This window comes from Crocodylus porosus, unplaced genomic scaffold (genome assembly GCF_001723895.1).
Source record: "Crocodylus porosus isolate Cpor-Errol unplaced genomic scaffold, CroPor_comp1, whole genome shotgun sequence".
In the NCBI taxonomy this organism is placed as follows: Eukaryota; Metazoa; Chordata; order Crocodylia; family Crocodylidae; genus Crocodylus; species Crocodylus porosus.
In genome coordinates this window covers 2,761,108-2,781,968 of record NW_017728921.1, presented here as the reverse complement: position 1 = coordinate 2,781,968, position 20,861 = coordinate 2,761,108, and the positions used below count along the sequence as shown (strand labels likewise).

Sequence of the window (20,861 nt, the reverse complement as noted above, 5' to 3'; positions counted from 1 at the left end):
GCTGAAGTGTTGGGCACTAAGCCCTTGAACATGAGACAAGTCAATGTGGGGTCTCCTTGCTACTCCAGCACAAAGGATCCAGGCAAACCCACTTGTACTCTGCCCCCAGGAGCAGTAACTGCATGGCAGAGCTTCCCTTTCTCCAGTCTTTCACGTGCACTATGGAGCCATGGCTCCATGGGCTCCTACAGATGTGTGGGGAGCCTGCTCTGACGCACTCCAGCCGCCTTCTGCATCGCGTGCATCAGCGTTCCCCTGCTGAAAAAATGGTGGTGGAGTGCTTTGAACTAAAACATGTTCAGTGAGCTTTAGTTCAAAGCACCCTGCCACCATTTTTCAGCACAGGCATGCTGATGCATGTGATGCACAGACACTTAATTAGTATGGCTCACTAATTAAACCACCTGGTGCTGCATCCCAGAACACATATATACAAAAATGCCCCATGAGTTGATGGAGTTGCATAGCATTGTCATTCCATCGCTCCCCAACTCCTGACAAACCCATGCAGGTTTTTGCTGCCCTGCTGCTCTTTTATACCCTGTTCCCACTGCACAGCTGCCCTAGTTCAGTTAAGAATGTGCTTAATAGAGAGCAAGACTGCTCATGTGTGAAGTGCTTTGCTGAATCAGGGCTTGTGGAAACAATTGAGAGATGCATTAAGTGCCATTGCCCTTTTTATTAATGAAAGGAGAGATTTATATTTGTAAAGAGTTTTCTTAGTCAGCAGTTCAGTATAACCTTTCATGGAAAAAAAAAATCAACCTCAGTCTTGAGTGGTATATGCTGTCTGTAAACCCCAGATTCTCCACTTACTGCTTCCATTCCTGAGTATAAACATAATCTTAACAATGAAAGAATGACAGCACTTGTGCTCTCATTGTTGAGTTTTCTATTTATTCTGAGTCATTTGAGATGATTGTATTTCATGGACTGGATATCCTGGGCCTCACTAACAGTAGATGTCATGAATATTAAAAATCTTTAACCTGGACCAAAGAGTATTTCCTTAACTAATGTGTAGTGTGCTATGTAGGGAAGTGTTCCACACTTGGAGATTGAGCAGTCCCAACATGTTCTGAGTGTATTTCGTTACTTGGCTGATGATCATGTTGTTCTTTCTCCTTAAGGATTATGCCTCTTTTCTACTGAAAGCAGCATATGAGAGAACCATTCAACACAGTTACCTCTAAAGTTTCAAAAGGAAAGGTTGTTAAGAATTTGGAAAAATATGGCTGTGGTTCTCAGAATTACACAGAAGAGAGGCCTGATTTTTCAGAAGCAGGGAGCACCCAGCAGTCTCTGCTGAAGGGCATTGGTCGAAGCTGCCGTGTACTCCATTGTTCTGGAACTGGGCCACTTTTCTAAATGGCTAAATACGGATTAGGAGCCTAAATGAAAGGTTCAGTTTTTAAGAAATATGGCCTGTCACAAAAACACTATTTTGCCATTTTGAAGTATTTCTATAGCAAGTAGCTGGCTCATGTCCAAATATAAGCTTTCCGCCTGGATGCACTTGAAAGCTTTGTTAAGGTTAAAATGCAAGACTTTGCTGTATCCCTTAATACGGGATGCTATCCCCATTCTGCTGGAGAACTAAAGGCTAGATTTCCTTGATACTGAGCAGGTAAATGATTTCCTCAGTGCTGTTCCATCGTTGGATGCGACAGACGATATGAACATTCCTTTCACCATCCACACGCTCGGATGGTGGAGCTTCAAAACCGTCTCAGCGTGAGGTTAATTTTAAACCTGGTACTTGGACAGTATTGATTTACATCACCTGCTAACTCTTGGGTTAATTTTGTAGTAATTTGCTTATGAATATAAAAAGGAGTGCTTTTCTGATGCACCAAGCATTTGCAAGCGTTGTGGTTTGCCACTTCAGGTTTTTATTTTTCATGTGTTCTTCCATGTAGCAAAACAGATTCCCAGTGACCTTCTGCTAAGATGAGAGTTATCAAGGCCCAGTAACCTCTGAAAGTATCTCTCTGGAATTCATGAAGTTACTGAAATTAGTGAGGACCAGCTGATATTTCCAGCATCATCAATGCTTTGCATGATGACTGTATAATAAGCTTTGCATGTACTTTTTGTTGCGTATTAATAATTATTCCAAGAAGTAACAAAACTCTGAAGTTAGGTTTTTGTGGATCATCTTGTGCAACATGGTTTTTTAATTCTGTATTTCCCAAATCTATTAACTTGTTTCTTTAAATTCAAATGGATGCGATGATATGCAGATTCTGGCATGTGTCTACATAGGTAAACTTTTTGTTTTGTTTCCACAGTGGTACAATCCGAAATTATTTTTTTCAAACGTAAACTCTCAGTCAAATATAGAACTGAAACTTGTTTTTAAGAACAACTTCTAACACTAGTCTGATACTTTAATTTAAAATGTAACGTTCTTGGGTTGATTTAAGCAGGCCTAACCTAACAGTTTCTTTAGATGATTTCTGAACCTTTGATTTTCTTTTAGAGAATCTGCATTTAAAAAGGAAATTGATGAAGAAAGAGCTTCTTTACAAAAATCCATCAGTGTTACTAGTGCCTTGATCACAGAGAAAGATGCAGAACTGGAAAAACTCAGAAATGAGGTATCATTTTTAGAATTATGCTACTCTAGACTGTCGTGGATCTTTGCCTTTCTTAACGTTTTATAAATGAGTTGTGAAAGATACAGTTTTTTTCCCAGTTTTTTTCTAAAGATATGAGCTTCTACATTTTTGCTTAGGTATCTAAATACATTCCAAATAAGAGGCACTGAGCATCCATAGTTTTCATTGTTTTTTTTACAAGTTACTGGTGCTACATACTTACGAAAATTAGGTCACTTTCTTATTTAGGTGTTTAAAATATGGATATAAACATCTAGTTTGAGTGTGGTGTTTTTGAAGTGTAGGCTGATGTTTCTGTCTTTACTTTCTTTTGATCAAACATAGGTGGTATGCCTAATGATTTCTATGCTTTAGTCATATGTTTACCACTAAAAAATACAAGCCGATAATCTAACATTTGCTACAACCAGTTTTCCTTTATTACATTTGACTTTCCTCCAAATTTCCTACACTGTCTCTCTAATTATTGCAGATCACAGTGCTCCGTGGAGAAAATGCCTCTGCAAAAACCTTGCAGTCAGTAGTTCAGTCACTGGAGTCTGATAAGTTGAAACTTGAGGAAAAGGTGAAGAACTTGGAGCAGAAACTCAAAGAGAACAAGAAACAGCCTTTAACTGTAACTAGCTCCTCAGGTAAAACAAAGACAGTTCACTTACTGCTTCAATGTGTTCCGCTTTCGTCTTCTCAAAGATGTCCATACCATTGCTGTAACCTGCAAACCCGCATGTCAAGAGGGGGCTTATTATGTTTGAAACCCCTTTCTACAGAGATGTAGCTTTACCCGGTTAGAGTTGTGTGCGAGACTTTTGAATAAAGAAAATCTGACTCAGTCCAGAACAAAGCCAGTGGCGTGGCAAACCCTGCAGGTGGGGGTGGGCACATGGAGGGTGTGGGGGTGAGGAATGCAGGTTCTGAGTGGGAAGGGAGCAGCAGCTTTACCCATCCGCAAACTTCTAAACAGGCCCAGCTGAGCTGCTGCTTTTCATCCTCTTCCCACCCCAGCTCCATTGCTCTTCAAAGCAAGCAGCTGCAGCTGGGAACAATTTTGAAGCTCCTGGCATGACAATGATGCCAGGGTGCAGACACTGTAGTGGTAGGGGGTGATTTCAGCATCCCTCCTAGCTTATTACCTGGGGCAGGTGCCTCTTTCACACATCCCTAGTTATGCTACAGCACAAAGCTGTTGACATGGTCTGCTGTTGTCACCAGTTGCTCCTACTTGCATTTTATAAATGAATTTTGCCTGAAATACAAGCATCCCCAGCTTCTGCCTGTATAATTTTTCCCCACTCTGAGAGAGAGTATTTTCATGAATTCTGTTACGACTCCTGCAAACTTCTTCACGGATTCCCTGAAAAGCAATTAGACCTGGTCTGAGCACAGTATTGGGAGCCAAGACTCCCTGATTTCTGATGCTATATAGGCCAAGTCCTTTACATGTTCTGCCTCCATTCCCAGACTACTTTCCTCTTAGGGAATCTGAAGTATGTAATCACTGTGCAAGTAATATTAAGTCCTGAAAATGCTTCTGTGTAAGGTGCCAGCGTGAAATATAAAGTAGGTTCACATCAAGAACTCTGGGGTCTCCTGTTGAGCGGTTAGAAATATCTCAAAATGAGAGTACCGGGGACAGTGCAGCAAATAAAGTATGATTTCTGGTGTTGAACCAGTGCTGCATGGTGAGGCTGCAGAATCTTAATGCCTGCCTTTTCTCTTTGAAGGTGACACTGCTGCTAATCTACTCCAAGAAGAAAGTGCAAAGGAGAGCCAGGTATTTGGTCTGGAATATATGCTCTCTAATATACTTGTAGTGGCCTGTACTTGAGTTAAATACCTTTCCAAAGCTGATGGCTATCTAAACAGGGTTATAACAGATTGATATATTTTTTGACCTCTTCTCCCCAATCTCCCTGTGAAGCAGGAATGAAGATTGGTTTGTCAGTTCTAATGATCAGCCTCTGACCTGAGAAGAATTGTGGTGTTTGCCATCTCATAAAATCTAGCCACTTGTGTCTAGGTGTCTACCTTGGATGCCTACTTTTGAACGCATTCATCTAAGCTGCTTGTTAATCAACCTGTAGCATTTCACTCGGAACAGTGGATGGGTGGCAGTTACTCAGATATAAATGGTATGTGGTCAGTAAAAGGCTTAGGCAACAAATTATACAAAGAGGCATAAATGTACTTAAGCAATCAAACTATTTTTGTTAATATAATGTACAATCTGCATTACCACCCATGAAGACAAATGCCTTGGAGAAAAGGTTATAACAAAAGTGCCCACAACAATGAATAAATTTCACCCTGTTTAAAGAAGTGAGTTATCTAACTAGAGTGTTGTGTTTAGCTGAAGGTCTGTTTCCTGGTAATATAGCATGTGTTTAGATAAGTAACAGTATTATTAACATACTAATCACCGGTTTCTTTCTGTTGTTTTTTCCCCCCTCCTCATGTCCCTTGCTTTCATCTGCTGCTGGCAACACTTTCTTCCAATCAGCATATGGTTTGTTTCTGCTTTCTCTGCTTTTTTTATTAGCTGTGTTTAATTTGCTGGGTATTACACTGGTTACTTTCTTTTCAGCTGTGGGGAAGACTTTACATGGTGTTTCTGCACAGCGCAATCAAATGTCTGCATTCCAGTCTGAGAACTCAGACTCGGTTTGGAAGACTGTTCAGAGAGCATGCATGCTCTGTGCCATTCTACTGCTCTCTGGAGGGGAGGGTTCTGGGAATGACTCCTTTCACTTGTGATTCTCCATGGTACATTGACTGGTGAGGGCAGGACCAGAGGAGGCATGAGAGCTGGATAAGAATGATGCACCTTGCTATACAAATCATAGAAGGGTGCGTGTGTGTGTGCGTGTGTGCGCATTTCAGTAGAATATTAATGTTTCTCCACAAATGCATTTAAATAATGCTTATATAACAATAGCTGAGCAGTTTACCTCTGCTCTTTATTGATCTGGGCACAGACAGACACTAAACAGATACAGGTTTAATCTGTTAGCCTGTTACGTAGTTAGTAGGTACTGCTCCATTTAAAGGAGGGCCTGCTGAACCATTAGAGAGACAAATAGCATGAACATTTCAGTTTGCTTGCAGTCTTGGTAGTCCTCACTTTTCTGCAAGTGGGGTTGTATTAGGATGGAACAGAACGCCATGTTCTGGTTCACTTGTTCCCTGGGTTATCAATACTGAATTTATTTCCTTACTTCAGGCTTCTCAGATTTCCAGAAAATCTGATGGTCTGGAAATTGATGTTCTGTCCGTATGGTAGAATAGGTACAACATGGACATTGGCAATTTAGGCTTCCCTCATGCTCCTCCCCATTTCCTGTAGGAACTGGTGTAGTCCTGCTGAAACAGCTTGCAACAGCAGCTGGCATGGAAGATGATCTGTGCTACAGGCACTTGTCCACCAACTCATTTCAAACTGTTGGGTGGAAACTGTTGAGTCCCCAGTCAGAATTTACACTGACAGCTCAGGCATGCTCCTTGAGCTGTTACTAGTTTGTAAGCTTCCCCTCTTGATGCCCAACCTTGTGCTCTTGCCTTGTGCCATTGTGGTCGTTTAAAGGTGAAAAGCAAATGCAACTCTTCTGTGGCTTTCAGATGCCATGTTTGTGCTGCATGTTGATATGTTGCAGTCTCTTTTCACTAATGTTTGCTGTACTGTGCAATCCTAAATCTAACTGTCTTTTATTCTAAACACCCCAGATTGATTTCCTGAATTCGGTGATAGTGGATCTTCAGAGGAAAAATGAAGAATTGAAGCTGAAGGTGGAAACAATGTCTGAAGCAGCTCTCAATGGCAATGAAGAGGAGATAAATAATTACGACAGGTATAAATATTATGTGGAAAATTGATTTGGGTTGAGCTTTGCTGGTGGCACTAGCAGTTGGTGCTTTGAACCTGTCTGTTAGCAGAGAAGCCTTGTTGCATGCAGTGCGAGCATAGCTTCCTTCCTTACATGACCTGGGTGGCTAGACAGAGGCTGAGGGGAAATATTAGTACACCTTCATTTGCTATTGCGCCCAAATGTGGGCCTGGCCCCTCCAAACCAGGATATGAGTGGCTTTGAAATGGTGGGTTTATATTTGTGTGTATGAAAACTGCAACAATTAATTCAATGACTAAGGTAAATTGCTATCACTGAATGGGGAACAGCAATTCCAGAATCTTTTTCTGAAAGGTACTGATTCTTTCTGCTGCTTGCAGTCCATAGGATAACCTGTAATTTTTAAGCAGCACAAAACAATTAATGATGTCCTTTGGTCTTTCCCCTCACCCCTCCTATATTAAGAGAATATCCAACCTAACTTGTGCTAATGTTGATCTTACAGTGAGGAAGAAAGCCTGTCGAAGAAGAAACCTCGCCTCTTCTGTGACATTTGTGACTGCTTTGATCTCCATGACACAGAAGACTGTCCAACTCAGGCACAGATGTCAGATGAGCCTCCCCATTCAACTTATCATGGCAGCAGAAAAGAAGAGCGCCCCTATTGTGACATCTGCGAGGTGTTTGGGCACTGGACAACCAATTGCAATGATGATGAGACCTTCTAACCCAATACAAGGCCAGGAAAGCAAATCTTGTTTGTATGCACTAATTGGACACTTTACACCACCAGCATTTGTATGCGCAGGCATCAGGAAAAGGGACAATGGCTCTTGACTCCCACCTACTCTGGAATCAGCAAACCTATAGATATTTTGTTTCTCCGCTAACAAATACTCTATTATCCCCCATAATAAACTAAAGTGAAATATACATAATTTAATAGATGACTTTTTGCCATTTATTTCCCAACTTTTGGTTTTGTCCCATCTTTAAAAAAAAACGTCCCCTACACTGTTACATTATCCTATGGGAAAAAGGTATAGGAGCAAAGCACTATAGTATGGTAAAGCTTATTTAAATACCTTAAAATTATACTGTTAATTTTGATATTTGCACTAAAACATTTTAAGGCTGCATTTGTACATTTAGATTTTTAAGCTTTTGACACTGGAATGAGTTGAGAAATGTTTCATCTTTATTTTTCATCTGCTCATTTAACTATTTTACTGTGCTCGTGATCAAAGAACACGAGCTCTGCACTACCTATCAGTAGTGCCTTGATTTCTGTTTGGTTACAGTGTGAGACTTAAAATCATGAGACAGGTAAGAAAACATAAGCTACTGTGGGGATTTATTAGAAAACTATGCTGTGCACACTTACTGCAGTATGTGTGACATCCCTTTTTTGCATTATTTCTGCTCTATACAGTGTGTGTGTGTGTGTGTGTGTGTGTGTGTGTGTGTATGTGTGTGTGTATATACATAAATATATATTAAAATTTATATTTTGGAAAAAAAGTGTCTTCTTTCACATTTTTAAATTTTATTCAATTCTTCATGCGACCTGTTTATGGGACAAACATTACAGCGTGACTACATGGCTTTACTTGGAAGTCAACAAGTAAACCAAACCACCTCAGTATTGGAAGAGACTTTTTTTGTGAGAATCTCTCCAGCAAATTTGCCTTCTATAGCAGGTTTTCAGTCAAGTCCATCTCAAAAACAGGTTATTTCAGTTTTTGTGTTTCATTTTCAGATGAATGTATCATGGAAAATTACCAGTTGTGGATTTTGTTATAACCAAAAACAAGGGGTGAAGAAATCTAACCTGATGGAATAGTGATATGTTCTGGGTACCTCACTACATGGATAGCTAAAGCTTTGTCGGGGGGGGGGAGCTACTGCTAGCAAGGTGCGATTCAAACATGAGCAAGTGTGGAACAAAGTGGCTTTAAACCACTGATTCAGCTTGGTTTAAATCTTCTCTTTTGAATGTCTTCTGGTGTATGTAAAAAGAACAAATTGTACTGTATCTTCCTTGCTACCTGTACCAGAGATCTGGGATTGACTCTTCTACAACTGTGTGTATATACACATATATATATATATATATATATATGCCTTTGATGTATTTTTTTTCTCAAAATGAACAACTGCGTATTTGGCCTATGAGTATAAAGTAAATCTTCTGTAGTCATTTTAAATCCTGGGCAATGAATGTATTATAGAAACAACAGGAACAAACGCAGGGAATCAGTATTAACGGGAAGAATGGCATCTCCTGTACCTTCCTGAATAAATGTTTATTGTCACTGCTGTGTCGCATGCCTCCTTTCTCCCCGCCCGGGGCAGCGCCGCTGGCAGCTCAGGCTTCTGCCACCCATTACGTACATCATGCAGTCGCCTAGTGCATGGCGCAGTAAATTTTACACCAGCCGCCTGTGTGAAGACAGGGCACCTGCCTAAAGCCCACCAGCCCAGAAGTTAGTGCTTGGAGCGCTGCCCAACTTCAGAGCTGGTTGGTACCCGGCTCCCACGCCAAAGAAACCAAAGGGCGCTGATGCGTCCCCTGCCCCAGCCGCTGGCCCCGCCCGGGGCTGGCCCCCCCCCCGCTGGCTAAGCATCTAACGGGGGGGGGGCGGCTAGAGAACCACGTGGGCTAGCAGCACGGCCCCCGGCCCCGGTGCGCATGCGCGGGGGAGGGCGGGGGTCACGTGGTCCGGCGCCTTCACGTGACCGGCGGCGGTTGTGGCAAGTGGGTCACGTGAGCGGCAGCCATGGCGGCGCACCTCAGCTCGGGCCGCGTCAACCTGACGGCGCTGCGGGAGGCCGGGCGGCGCGAGCTGCGCGAGTTCCTCGACAAGTGCGCGGGCTCCAAGGTGGGCGCCGCGCCGCGCCTCCTTTCCCCTCGCGGGCGGCATTGGTCTGGGGATGGCGCCTCCTTCCTGCCCTGCCTTGCACGCGGGCGGCGACGCAGCTCAGCTCTGTTCTCCTCTCCTCTCTCCCCAGGCCATCGTGTGGGACGAGTATCTCACCGGGCCCTTCGGCCTCATCGCCCAGTACTCGCTGCTCAAGGTAAACGCCAGGGCTGCTCGCATCCTGCGCGTGAAAGGCGTGTGTGCATGTGTGTGTGCGTGCATGCGTGCCCCAAAGCTACCGTGAGGGTCACTCCTCAGCGGCCTCGAGCTGCTGTCCTTTTTTGCCTTTCGACTCCCCAGTCTGGGCAATGGCTCGGCCTTGCCAGACCCGCGCAGCTTTGCGGTGGCCAGCGCCTCTGCCACTCTCCTGCTGACGCCTGGAAGCAGAGCACGGAGGTGTTTTGAGAGCAGAGAAAGACACGCAGTCTTCAGCCACAGGCAGTGCCTTTTTTTTAAATGACCCCCTCCCTGCCCTGCTGCTGATTGACTTGCCCTGCCCTCGAGCCAGCGGGCAGCGGCAGCCTGGTTTTGCAAGGAGAGCGATGGCGCGTGAAACTAGCTCCTTTCCCAGTCAGTCTGGGGAAGGAGAGGAGGAGATCCACATCCTCTTTAGACGGGGAGGGATGCCTGGGAAACGTTCGCTGCGACAGTCTCCGTGGAAACTTTTGGCAGTGACTGGTCAGTGGTTTGTTTCCTCGCAGGAACATGAGGTGGAGAAGATGTTCACCCTCAAGCCAGGCCGCCTGCCTACAGCTGATGTCAAGAACATTATTTTCTTTGTCAGGCCCAGGCTAGAGCTCATGGATATAATTACTGAAAATATACTCAGGTAAAGCCTGTTCTGGCTGAAAGACCATAGCCATTTCTGAAGGCTTCAAGGAGTTAAATCTGTTCCACTTTCCACCCCTTTTGGTTTACATCAAGCTTCAGTTCCAAACAACCTGAGTTAGGTGCATTTCAGCTGTTTTGGCAATAAATTGTGTAGGATCAGAGTCAGGGACATGCATCCTGTAGCACAGAAATGCAGCTCCCTTGAGGGTGAGGACAGGGCAGACTAGCAAAAGGCGTGAAGGGAAACCTCTGTCCCTCATCCAGTAGGTTAGTTGGAAAGGCTTGTCCATTGTAAAGTGCTGAGAGGCCAAGATTTGAACCACAGGCTCTGGGCGGTGTGAGATCATGCAAATCTGCTGTTTACCCCATAGACCATTACCTTTTTGCAGGTGGTAAATGCTGTAAAACATTATGTAGCAAAAGCCCATGAGCAGGAGCTCTAAATTGTAGATGACGTTTGCTTCCCTAGAAGTCAGTGCCCCTTTGCTCAGGTGCTGTGCTCCGTACTCCTGATCTGAGCTACCGCAGCCTGTGTTTACTGGGTTGCTGTGCTTGTTCCTGTAACTTGCCATGGTGACTTTTTTTTCCAGTGAAGACCGAGGCCGCTCTCCGCAGAGGGACTTCCACATCTTGTTCGTGCCCCGTCGCAGCCTGCTGTGCGAGCAGTGGCTGAAGGACCAGGGTGTTCTGGGGTCCTTCATCCACAAAGAGCAGTACAGTCTGGACCTCATTCCATTTGATGGAGACCTGTTGTCTATGGAGTCAGAAAGTGCATTCAAGGTACATGCTTATTTCTCCCCCCGAGAAAAAGATACTTTGCACTACAGGAACCCCTGGACTGATTGCTCAGTGGCACAAACCTACTGTAGGCTTCCTCTTGCCATCTCTGCTTACAGGCCTGTTGAATTGAATTGTCTGAGCAGCACAGAGGATGTGTTGGAACATGACAGAGCCTGGAAGCATGTATTACTTGGTGACGCATTCTGTAACTGGCCACTGGAAAGAGAGGGAGGAAGTGGCTTCCCAGCAATGCTATGCTGTGACAGCACACGGAGAGTGGCATGCTGGATTGGAAAAGTATAAAGTAACAAGGTTCATGAGCTAAGTGTTTCTGAACAGAAACTAATTGCTTGGATCATGTGTTCAGGCCTAATGTGTTAGCAAGAAGAGCCCCCTGTGTGTAGAGTTGTGCTGGGTATGACTCAGTGGGTTCCCATTTCACCTGAGATACATGAGCAGTAAAGCTGTGTTGCTTTAGCATTTGTGCTGTGGATGTGCAAGGGGAAGGGGTCACAGCAGCAGTTTCCCAGAAATAAAAATCTAGTTCATCATTGCACCCATCACAAGTTTCCTCCTCCTCTGCTCCATGTGAGCATGTCCCTCCCCCTTTGAGGGGAAGGCAGTGGGATTCATCTCATGTTTCCCTTTAAAAGCTGACTTTTGTCCCATGGGGCCATGTGTGTGCAGCTGGAACCTGCACTGGCTCCGTGCTCTAAGTTTGGTGCAGAAAGGGTCTACGGTTGGCATCACAGGAGATGGCTGTCCTGTCAATTGCAGAACAGAGATGGCCAGGGAGCATAAACCTCCTTCATCCAAAGGAAACTTCCTCTGCCAGCTTGTGTCCCTGGGCAAGCTAAGCAACTGACTAGTTCGTAACTCTGTGTTAGTGTTGACTTGGGCCAGGTTTCATAGATCATAAGGCCAGTAGGGACCTCGGAAGATTACCAGGTCCAGCCCCCTGCACCAAGCAGGAAAGATAACTGGCAGTCATTTGACTGTCTAGTCTCCTCTTGAAGATTTCCAGGGTAGGCGATTGTACCACCTCTGGAGGAAGCTTATTCCAGAGTCTGGACACCCTGACTGTGAGGAAGTTTTTCCTAATGTTGAGCCTGAATCTTCCAGGAGTTTGTGGCCATTAGTTCTAGTTATCCCTCCAGGTGTCCTGGTGAACAGTTGCTCACCGAGCCCTTCATGTACTCCCCTAGTGTCGCAGTAAGGTGCTACCAGGTTCCCTCTCAGCCTTCTTTTCCTCAGGCTGAATAGTCCCAGGTCCTTCCCTGTACGGCTTGCCTTTTAAGACTCTGATCATAGGGGTGACTCTTCTTTGGACTCTCTCAAGCTTGTCCATGTTAAAGTGCAGTGCCCAGAACTGGATGCAGTACTCCAGCTGTGGTCTCACCAGTGCTGAGTAGAGTGGAAGAATCACCTCCGTAGTTTTGCTGGAGATGCATTGATTGATGCATGCCAGAGTATTATTTGCCCTGCTGGCTACAGCATCAAACTGCCAGCTCATATTTATACTGTGGTCTGTTACTACCCCCAGGTCCCTTTCATTTGTGGTGCTAGTTAGTTTGGTGCCACCAAACCTGTAGGTGTGTTGGGGATTGCTCGTCCCAAGGCTTAAAGAGGTGGGAGAATCTGAGTCATCTTAGCAGTCCCTTGACCCATCTGATTCAGCCTGCTGTACTGCTGTGGTGATGGTGCCTCTGAAATGGCCTGTTTCTTAACCTTCCTTTCCTTGTCAGGAATGCTACTTGGAGAGTGACCAGACAAGTCTGTACCACGCAGCCAAGGGCCTGATGACTCTGCAGGCGCTTTATGGGACAATCCCACAGATCTTTGGGAAGGGCGAGTGTGCAAGGGTAAAACCAACTCTATCTTGCTCCATGTCTTAGTTGCCAAATCCCTCCTGTGCTTGTGTAGCTGTCGTTAGTATGTGCATGGTTCACTGACGCTCTTAATCATAAGCTGCAGTTTGCTCCTGTCAAATGAAATCTCACTCAGCCTCCTGCTGAGGACTTTACTCTTCTGAGCAGTATAAGGAGCTTCGTAAGTGTTAACTACATTTTTTTTAAATTCTCCCAATAGTTATCTACTGTATAAAATGTCAGCTGGCTGCTGAGATTAACACCTCTTCTCATGTGTTTCAGAGGGATTCAGCCAGTGAATGTTTTTGTTTCACGACTGTTTTAACATCTAGGAGAGCTGAGGGAAGGGGTTTTGGCCAGTGGTTCTAGAGCGCATTGTCCATTCACAAATATCTTGAGTAACTGGGCTTCTTGGCTTCCTCTAGGAGACTGCAGACAAACAGATCTTGCTGTCAGGAAGTTTCCCTTGCATTTGATGTAAATTTTTCCTAGTATCCTTTTGCCGTCATGTGAGACCACCTTTGCCTTTATCCTTGCCCATTATTCAACACTTAGCAAAGTTGTATGCGTCTCATACTTTGGGTCTCTGGCTGTAAGGCAGTCCCTTTAGCCTGATCTTTTTTTTGTTCATCTCCTCTGAACTTCCCGTGTTCAAGGAGGGCGGGTAGAGGAGAGGGTTACAAGCGTAGTCACAGCAAGAGCTAGCGTAGGGTGGCTTGGTTTGCACCTTCCTGTCTCTGAGTCCTGTTGTAACAGACCTGCAACTTGCCATTCCTGCCATTTACTTTCTGTGCAATTCTAGTAAATTAAACAAACACATGCAATAGAGATGGGGATAGGGATGAACCTGTCTTGAAAAGGGGGTTGGAGCAGGTGACCTCAGAAGGTCTGCACTAGCCCTACTTCTTAAGACATGTAGGTGTATCTAGTCATCATAGCACCCCCCCCCCCCCGAGCCATGACCAAGGAACATTTTGTTTCAGCATGTGGCTAATATGATGATCAGGATGAAGAGAGAGTTCCCTGGAAGCCAGAACTCAATATTTCCTGTCTTCGATACCCTCTTGTTGCTGGACCGCAACGTCGATCTGTTGACGCCGCTGGCTACTCAGCTTACATATGAAGGGCTTATTGACGAAATTTATGGAATTCAGAACAGTAAGTACTGACAAACCTAGAGCGAGCCCCTGTGGGTTTGGGGATAGGGTGAAATTCCTGAGAGCTGGGAGAAGTGGCAGTGTGCCAAAGGGAATTTTGCTCCAGATGAGTTTGAGATGGGGGTGGGTGAGAAAAACCTCATTAGAGAAGGGCTGGCGTAAATGCTTGAGGCAATTAGAAACTTTGGTTTAGATCCTGCTTCTTGTGAAGACTAATTGAACCCCTGCCCTTTACGAGGCATGAGTCTGTGTGCTGGCATTAGCAGTCCCAGTGTACTTCTCATTGGAGTAGGAAATGTATATAAACTTCTCTTTCCCTCACTGTTCATTACAGTAAACAGCTTCCAGCCTCAGCCCCTGCCCATCATTTGTCAAATGACTCGGGGTGCGTCCCCTTAGCTCCCTAGGCCAGAAGCCAGTAGCACCTGTAACTTCCCCACGCTGCACTGAAGAGCGTGTAGGATGCTTCTCTTCACCTGCCCAGGAGTGAGCTACCACCTTGGCAAATGCCCTCTATCTCGGTGTGGTTTCTGCCTGACTAGGAGGGATTTTCCCCTTTTGATCTAATCAGCTCATCCCTGGCAAGAATACTTCTTTCAAGTTGTGCGGTAACCATTTACTCTAAGTTCTCTGTGGAGAGCTGCATTTTTGCCTCAGGAAAGCTTTGTGTGTAGCGGTTTGTCATAACTCTTGGGGTTATGTCAGGCGTATGAAGTGTCCGTCATTGTCCGTCTCTGATATCAATAGCTTATGTAAAACTCCCTCCTGAGAAATTTGCCCCTAAGAAGCAGGGAGAGGGTGGTAAGGATCTCCCCACGGAGCCTAAGAAGCTGCAGCTGAACTCTGCCGAGGAGCTGTACGCTGAAATCCGGGACAAGAACTTCAACGCCGTGGGCTCGGTGCTGAGCAAGAAGGCCAAGGTCATATCTGCAGCCTTTGAGGTAGGTGCTGTAGGCAGGAGGGTGTCTGGATCTGCAGTCAGCCCGTGAGTCTGTTCTGAGCCCTGCTGTTTGTCTGATCTTGTGGCTGCTCTATCATGGGCTTGGCATTTTATTCCTGAGCTGCCCGTTCATAGAAAACTGAGCGGGTGGGATCCAGATTGTGTCGCTCAGCCTGCAGGTGTTTGAGGGACTCAAATGAAAACCCTATTTTAAGAGGCTGTAGAGGGTCTACCCTGAATTAAAGCCTTGTTAACACCTTGGAAGGTGCTTTGTAGAAGCACGAGGGGGAAAACCTGTTCTAGGACTTACAGTCTAAATGAGGCTGAGAGTATGTTAAAGTACCACAGTTGGGGCATGTGCCTGGTTCCCTTCACGCAGTGCTGGAGCACCTTAGATTCCTCTTACTGTTGGGAGCTCAAGCACAGACCTGAAGGACAAAACCCTTGTGTCAGCAGTGTTGGGGTTTCACCCCGAGTGACTTATCCAAGGGGTGTGGCTGAGCACGGTGCTCTGGGCTCCTGCCTCAGTACTGGCCTGGCTGTCCTCAAAATTGTAAGCACCAGAACTGGCAGCTTGAGGAATGTGGGGCCAGAAGACCAGGGAGGCAACCGGGCTGCAATGCAGGCTTCTCAAACTGCAGACTCAGCACAGATTTGTCATGGTGTCGGGTGTACACAGGGCCTGGCAGGCTGGGACCCTACCTAGAGGCTCCAGGTGCTGTCACAGTCCCTGTGCATAGTCGCATGTAGGGATTGTCCTTCAGCCCACACAACTAAAAGATGCTGGTGACCTTTTCAGCTGGGTGTAGGACTTACTGCAGACATCGAAAGACTCCATCCAGTTGACCTTTGTCAACTGGGACCCCTTGGAGAAAGGAGCTGGCAGCCCTTCCCAGGAAATGCAGTGGCTGAAAGTTGCATTTGTGCAGTGACATTGGGCACTGAACAGCCAAGAAATGTGAAAGCAGTTCTGTGGTAGGCAGGACTTGCTGTGTAGGTGTTACCTTCAGGCATGAACATGTGGTTTGCCACAGTGTGCCCTCAGAAAAAGCGTGACTGGAAGAGCGGGGAAGAGACTCGTGGCTCCCAGAGCTGTGTGATCTGGTGTGCTGTGACATCTCTACTCTGAAGGACTGCGCTGAGCTCCCATGTTTCTCAGCTGTTGAGGGCTTTGCTGCACAGCCTCATGCTAACTCCCTTAGTATTTGGCTTTCCCCTCTGCCAGCCTTAAGACAAAGTAGATGTACTGTGTATCAAATTCTAGAGCGCACTCGAATTTGAACTTGTAGGAATAGCTATTTACTGGGGCATTAGTGCTGGAAGCTCCCAGAGTTTAAAGTACTTCACAGTGGAAGGGGACGGAAGAGATGTGAGAGATTCAGATGTAATGGGTGATAATGAAACAGCAGCACATCAGCAGCAGAGGACTTTTTAAATGGCAGACTTCATTAGCACTTGCCTGCCTACACATGCCCATGTAGATCATTCTCATTTAGTCAAGTTTATTTGTAATGAAGCTTGTTGCAAATTTAAATTTAAAAAAGATGTGGATAGGCCCGGGGGCGGCGGGGGGGCAACATGCAAACTTCTGGATTATTCTGGCACAAGAGGCTGTATCTGCCCTTTGTCTTGATCCCGTGCAGATAGCGTATGACAGAACCTGAGGCAGACCTGGAAGTGTTGCAAGTGAGCTGGCAGCTTGAGGAGTGGTTTGGGGGGCAGCCCCTTCTATGAATGTGTTACATGGCACCAGAGCACGGCAGCTCAAATGGAGGTGAAAGCCCTGAGTCTGCCTGAGTATTCAGCTGGGGGTGATGGTCCACAAAGGGCTTGCTGGCCCCACCACCTCTGCAGAGAGCTAAGTGGTACCTCTGTTTTGTGGGTGAGGAAACTGAACCAGGACTGACAGGCTTAGAGGCAGGCAGCATGTGAACCCCCCCCCACACACACACACTTCTGACACCTCCCTGCTCTAGCCCTGATGCCTGCCTCTGTTGTTCCATCTGACCCTGCTCTGTAATGGGAGTTCTTAAGTTCTGAATTTCTTCTCTGCACTTACTCCCTCCAAGGCTGGAATTGTTTCCCGCTTCTGGACTAGAACAAAGCAGGGCGAGAGAGCACTGAGATGCTTAGTGTTCCATCTCTCTATTCCTCTGCTTTCTGGAAGGATTCCCATCATATGTGACAGCACTACAGACAAGAACTTTATGTAATATTTGCCATGTGAGCCAGTATTTTATCCACTTGGTTGACATCTCCTGTACGTTAAGCCCTTGGGACAAGGTTACTCTAGCCATGGTTTCTGTACTCTTGAAGAAGTATAGTAATACCTTCCAGCTTCAGAGGACAGTCATCTGGCTTAATTAATAAATGTGCAGATTACACCCTCTTTGGTCCCTGGCTGGACTGCACAGTAGGGTAGAGTCCAGATGCAAATTGCAGTAAGAGGGGCAGCCTCCATATGTAGAGAAAATTTATTCCAGGGTCATGGTTGAGCATTTTCTCCTGCTGCAGTAGGAGACTGTGCTATCAGTTGACGGGGAGCAGGAGCATTATTTCAGTCAATGGCAAAGCCGGACCGGCTGTCCAGTGATCAGACATTACTGATACTGCGCAAGGAAATCAAACTGTGCAACGAAGCTCATGTGTTTCACCGTTGCTTACACAAAGCACTAACTTCTGCCCAAAAGTCTATTGCTGATGAAGTGATGTGACAGGTGCTGCTGTCTAAGCTGTAACCGCTGTGTTTCCTTAGGAGAGGCACCATGCGAAAACAGTTGGAGAGATTAAACAGTTTGTCTCACAGCTGCCCCACATGCAGGCAGCAAGGAGTTCTCTGGCAAACCATACCTCAATTGCAGAGCTAATCAAAGACATTACTAGTGAGTGAATTTCTAAGTCTTCCCTCTACAGCTGGTTTTGTGTTGCACCTTTTGTTGGGGAGAGATGCAGTTTAATTCACTCCACTGTTGAGTGCCAAATTTGTCTATATGTAACTAAAACTAGAATTACTGAAGGCATTTAACACAGGAAATGTTAAATGTTATTTTTAAGTACTGATGTGCTAATGTATTGATTTCCTTTCCATCTTAGCATCAGAAGATTTCTTTGATAATTTAACGGTGGAACAAGAGTTTATGTCGGGAATAGACACGGACAAGGTGAGTTGCAAGGCTAATTCTGTTGCAGATACAGACTTCTGTGATGCCTTGCTAAAAGGTTGGGTACTTTTTAAAAGAGAAAAGCCTGAACAGAGGTTGACTGCTTTTCAGTGCTAGAGTTCTGGGAGCTTTCCCGAATGCACCAGGCAACCCTGCAGACGGAGGGGATGCAGGGTGCTGAGCATACTTCCTGGGAGGGCTGGGGAGCTGTGGTTGTCAGTCTGAGCCTTGGCTCCCCTGAAAGACCTGCACTTTGCCTTGGACAGTGATCTATGGATGGTGTGAGGGTGAGGCTAGTGTGAGTTCTGGCAAACTGCTTCCAGCCTGTCAAATGTGACCCAAGGCTTGATCATGGAGTCACTACTGCTTGTGACATGGAACCAGGGCTCTTACGCAAATATCTAAGCTGCCTACACTGCCACTGCGACCTCTGTTCTGTTGCTCTTTAGTGCCTGACGTGGAGATGAAAGCATCCCCCTTCGTTTTACTTGTACTATTAGGAGCTTCTTTTTCAGGTGTGTTAAATTCTCAGAGCTCATTTGTTTTATAGGTTAACAATTATGTTGAAGACTGCATCGCTCAAAAACATCCATTGATCAAGATACTACGACTCGTTTGCCTGCAGTCAGTATGCAACAGCGGGCTCAAACAGAAGGTGTTGGACCACTATAAGAGAGAGATTATCCAGGTCAGGCTGTCATTATTCAGAGTCAATAAATCACAGTGCAAAGCCACATTAAAGCCGCAGTGCTAGACAGCTGCACCCCCTGCACCTCTTCAGGTGTGTGATCCTGGGGATTTCTTTGAGACTATTCATGTGTACAAAGTTAAGCACCATTTGTAAATCCTGACAGGACAAAAGCATCCATGCCTGTCTGTTTTTACGCTATTGTTTAGTATCTGAGAGAGTGCAGGGGGGAAGTTTTACAGCCAGTAATTTACTCCCTGAGGAACATTTTAAATCAAAGTAGCTCACTGCTTCATTTTATTGAAACTAGGTATTGCTTTTTCTCATGTTTTAGTCTATTGTCTATCTGCAGTTTTTGCTTTCTGACAAAAGGTAGGTAGTTGTGAGCATGTATTTCAACTCTGCACACTAAGTAGCATCACACAGTCTTAAAATACCAGAATTGTTTTACTGAATGTTTTGTTTAAAGCATGTCACTCAGGAAACCTTGGTGAGGGCTCTGGGAACTTGAGGACACCCAGTTGCTCATTTCCTTTGAAGGAGCTGGTGTAAAAATCGCTTGGTTTCACCTCTGCATATATATTGACTGGCACTGCATCTTCATGTTACAGACTTACGGCTATGAACATATATTGACTTTAAACAACCTGGAAAAAGCTGGACTCTTAAAATCTCAGACAAGTGGAAGAAACAACTACCCAACCATCAGAAAAACCTTGCGGTTGTGGATGGATGATGTTAATGAACAGGTAAACTGAGAATTTTATTGTCTGACTGGTCTGCCCTGAACACACTGACCTGTGCACAACAGCGGGTGTGTGTGTGTAGGGGTTGTCTTGTACTTCCGTGAGTCTGATAACCTTGTTGACTTGCAGTCACGCTCCCCTCTCTTCCTTCCCCAGAATCCCAATGACATCTCCTATGTGTACAGTGGTTATGCTCCATTAAGTGTGCGTCTGGCCCAGCTGCTCGCACGCCCGGGCTGGCGTAGCATAGAAGAGGTTCTGAAGATGCTCCCAGGCCCCCACTTTGAAGAGAGGCAGCAGCTCCCCACGGGCCTGCAAAAAAAACGTAAGAGCTTGCGTGTGGCATCTTTTCTCTTTTGGAATAAGCAGGCATAGCTTTTCCAGGGCGCTCACTGTAGTCACCCCATTGCAGATGGGGGAGCTGAGGAGCAGAGAGGGCAGTGCAGCATGGGCCCCAGGCCTGGGTTAGCCCCCTCCTACTAGCACTGTTTCTTTGCACCCCCTTCCCCCCATTTTTTCATGTAGTTGACTGATGCACTGCAAACCCCTCTACATATAGGTCAGCATGGGGAGAACCGTGTCACTCTGGTCTTCTTCCTGGGAGGTGTGACCTATGCAGAGATTGCAGCACTGAGGTTTCTGTCCCAGATGGAAGATGGAGGCACAGAGTACATCATCGCCACCACCAAGTTAATCAATGGGACAAGCTGGATCAAATCCCTCATGGAGAAGCTGGAGCCAGCCCCTTTCTAGGATCGGAGCATCAGCACCTTCCAAGGCTGCCTGGGACGTGACTGTCTTTGGCCATCACAGCTGGATGTGAAAAGGCCAAGAGAAACAGCAGTAGTTGGAGAACGGACTGTGAGTGGGGACTGTCCTTTCTGCACTAGCCGGTATCATGGTTGCACTTCTCTCCTCGCATTTCCTGTTCTGTTCTTGCTGTACAGAACACTGTATTTAAGCCACAAGCAGCTGGAGAGGAAATAAATGGTGACTAAAGTATGCATCTGGTGATCTTGGAGCTAGGTGGAGGGAAGGTGCTAGTTTCTGGTCTGTCCCCTGCTGCTGCTGTAAGCAGCAGAACAACTCTGCAGTGTTGTGCTACGTGGCTGAAGCAATGCTGCTTCTACAAGCTGACCTTGACAGGTTGCAGTGGTGGGCAGATGAGAATAGGATGGGGTTTAACACTGATAAGTGCAAGGTGTTGCACATGGGGAGGAAGAACCGGCACCACACTTACAGGTTGGGGAACTCCCCTCTTGCCAGCACGGAGATGGAAAAGGATCTTGGAGTCGTCATTGACTCCACG

At 45.9% G+C, this 20,861-nt stretch overlaps 2 protein-coding genes and 1 long non-coding RNA gene across 15 annotated transcripts in view; 2 read left to right on the top strand and 1 right to left on the bottom strand.

Moving 5' to 3' along the window:
* CLIP1 (CAP-Gly domain containing linker protein 1) overlaps nucleotides 1–7,509 on the top strand; it is a 68,418-nt gene extending 60,909 nt beyond the window's left edge. For 9 of the 13 annotated variants that reach the window (XM_019538745.1, XM_019538752.1, XM_019538743.1 and 6 more), the window contains 6 exons: nucleotides 2,483–2,600; nucleotides 3,094–3,253; nucleotides 4,343–4,392; nucleotides 5,119–5,124; nucleotides 6,339–6,463; nucleotides 6,966–7,509. In XM_019538745.1, the coding sequence (XP_019394290.1) occupies nucleotides 2,483–2,600; nucleotides 3,094–3,253; nucleotides 4,343–4,392; nucleotides 5,119–5,124; nucleotides 6,339–6,463; nucleotides 6,966–7,188 (682 nt within the window). In that variant the 3' untranslated portion in view covers nucleotides 7,189–7,509. The remainder of the gene's footprint in view (nucleotides 1–2,482; nucleotides 2,601–3,093; nucleotides 3,254–4,342; nucleotides 4,393–5,118; nucleotides 5,125–6,338; nucleotides 6,464–6,965) is intronic. The other 4 variants (XM_019538751.1, XM_019538749.1, XM_019538748.1 and 1 more) reach the window with 1 other exon arrangement.
* A 1,711-nt stretch (nucleotides 7,510–9,220) lies between these two features.
* On the top strand, nucleotides 9,221–20,552 carry VPS33A (VPS33A, CORVET/HOPS core subunit). Its single transcript, XM_019538737.1, has 13 exons — nucleotides 9,221–9,342; nucleotides 9,473–9,538; nucleotides 10,083–10,210; nucleotides 10,803–10,992; nucleotides 12,738–12,854; nucleotides 13,844–14,018; nucleotides 14,765–14,958; nucleotides 17,713–17,839; nucleotides 18,051–18,118; nucleotides 18,669–18,806; nucleotides 19,418–19,555; nucleotides 19,709–19,877; nucleotides 20,112–20,552. The coding sequence occupies exons 1-13, from the start codon at nucleotides 9,241–9,243 to the stop codon at nucleotides 20,303–20,305; spliced, it is 1,806 nt and encodes a 601-aa protein (XP_019394282.1). The 5' UTR covers nucleotides 9,221–9,240; the 3' UTR covers nucleotides 20,306–20,552.
* The window catches only part of LOC109312638, a 5,966-nt gene continuing 4,881 nt past the window's right edge, over nucleotides 19,777–20,861 (bottom strand). Inside the window, exon 4 of the long non-coding RNA XR_002101882.1 lies at nucleotides 19,777–19,864. This is a non-coding gene — a long non-coding RNA (uncharacterized LOC109312638). The remainder of the gene's footprint in view (nucleotides 19,865–20,861) is intronic.

Bases quoted from the DNA above. Each gene is read 5' to 3' on its own strand.
- VPS33A (XM_019538737.1), top strand. From the start codon at position 9,241: ATGGCGGCGCACCTCAGCTCGGGCCGCGTCAACCTGACGGCGCTGCGG. The intron at 17,840-18,050 runs GTGAGTGAATTT...TTTCCATCTTAG, and splicing joins GCTAATCAAAGACATTACTA to CATCAGAAGATTTCTTTGAT. The intron at 18,119-18,668 runs GTGAGTTGCAAG...TTTGTTTTATAG, and splicing joins CGGGAATAGACACGGACAAG to GTTAACAATTATGTTGAAGA.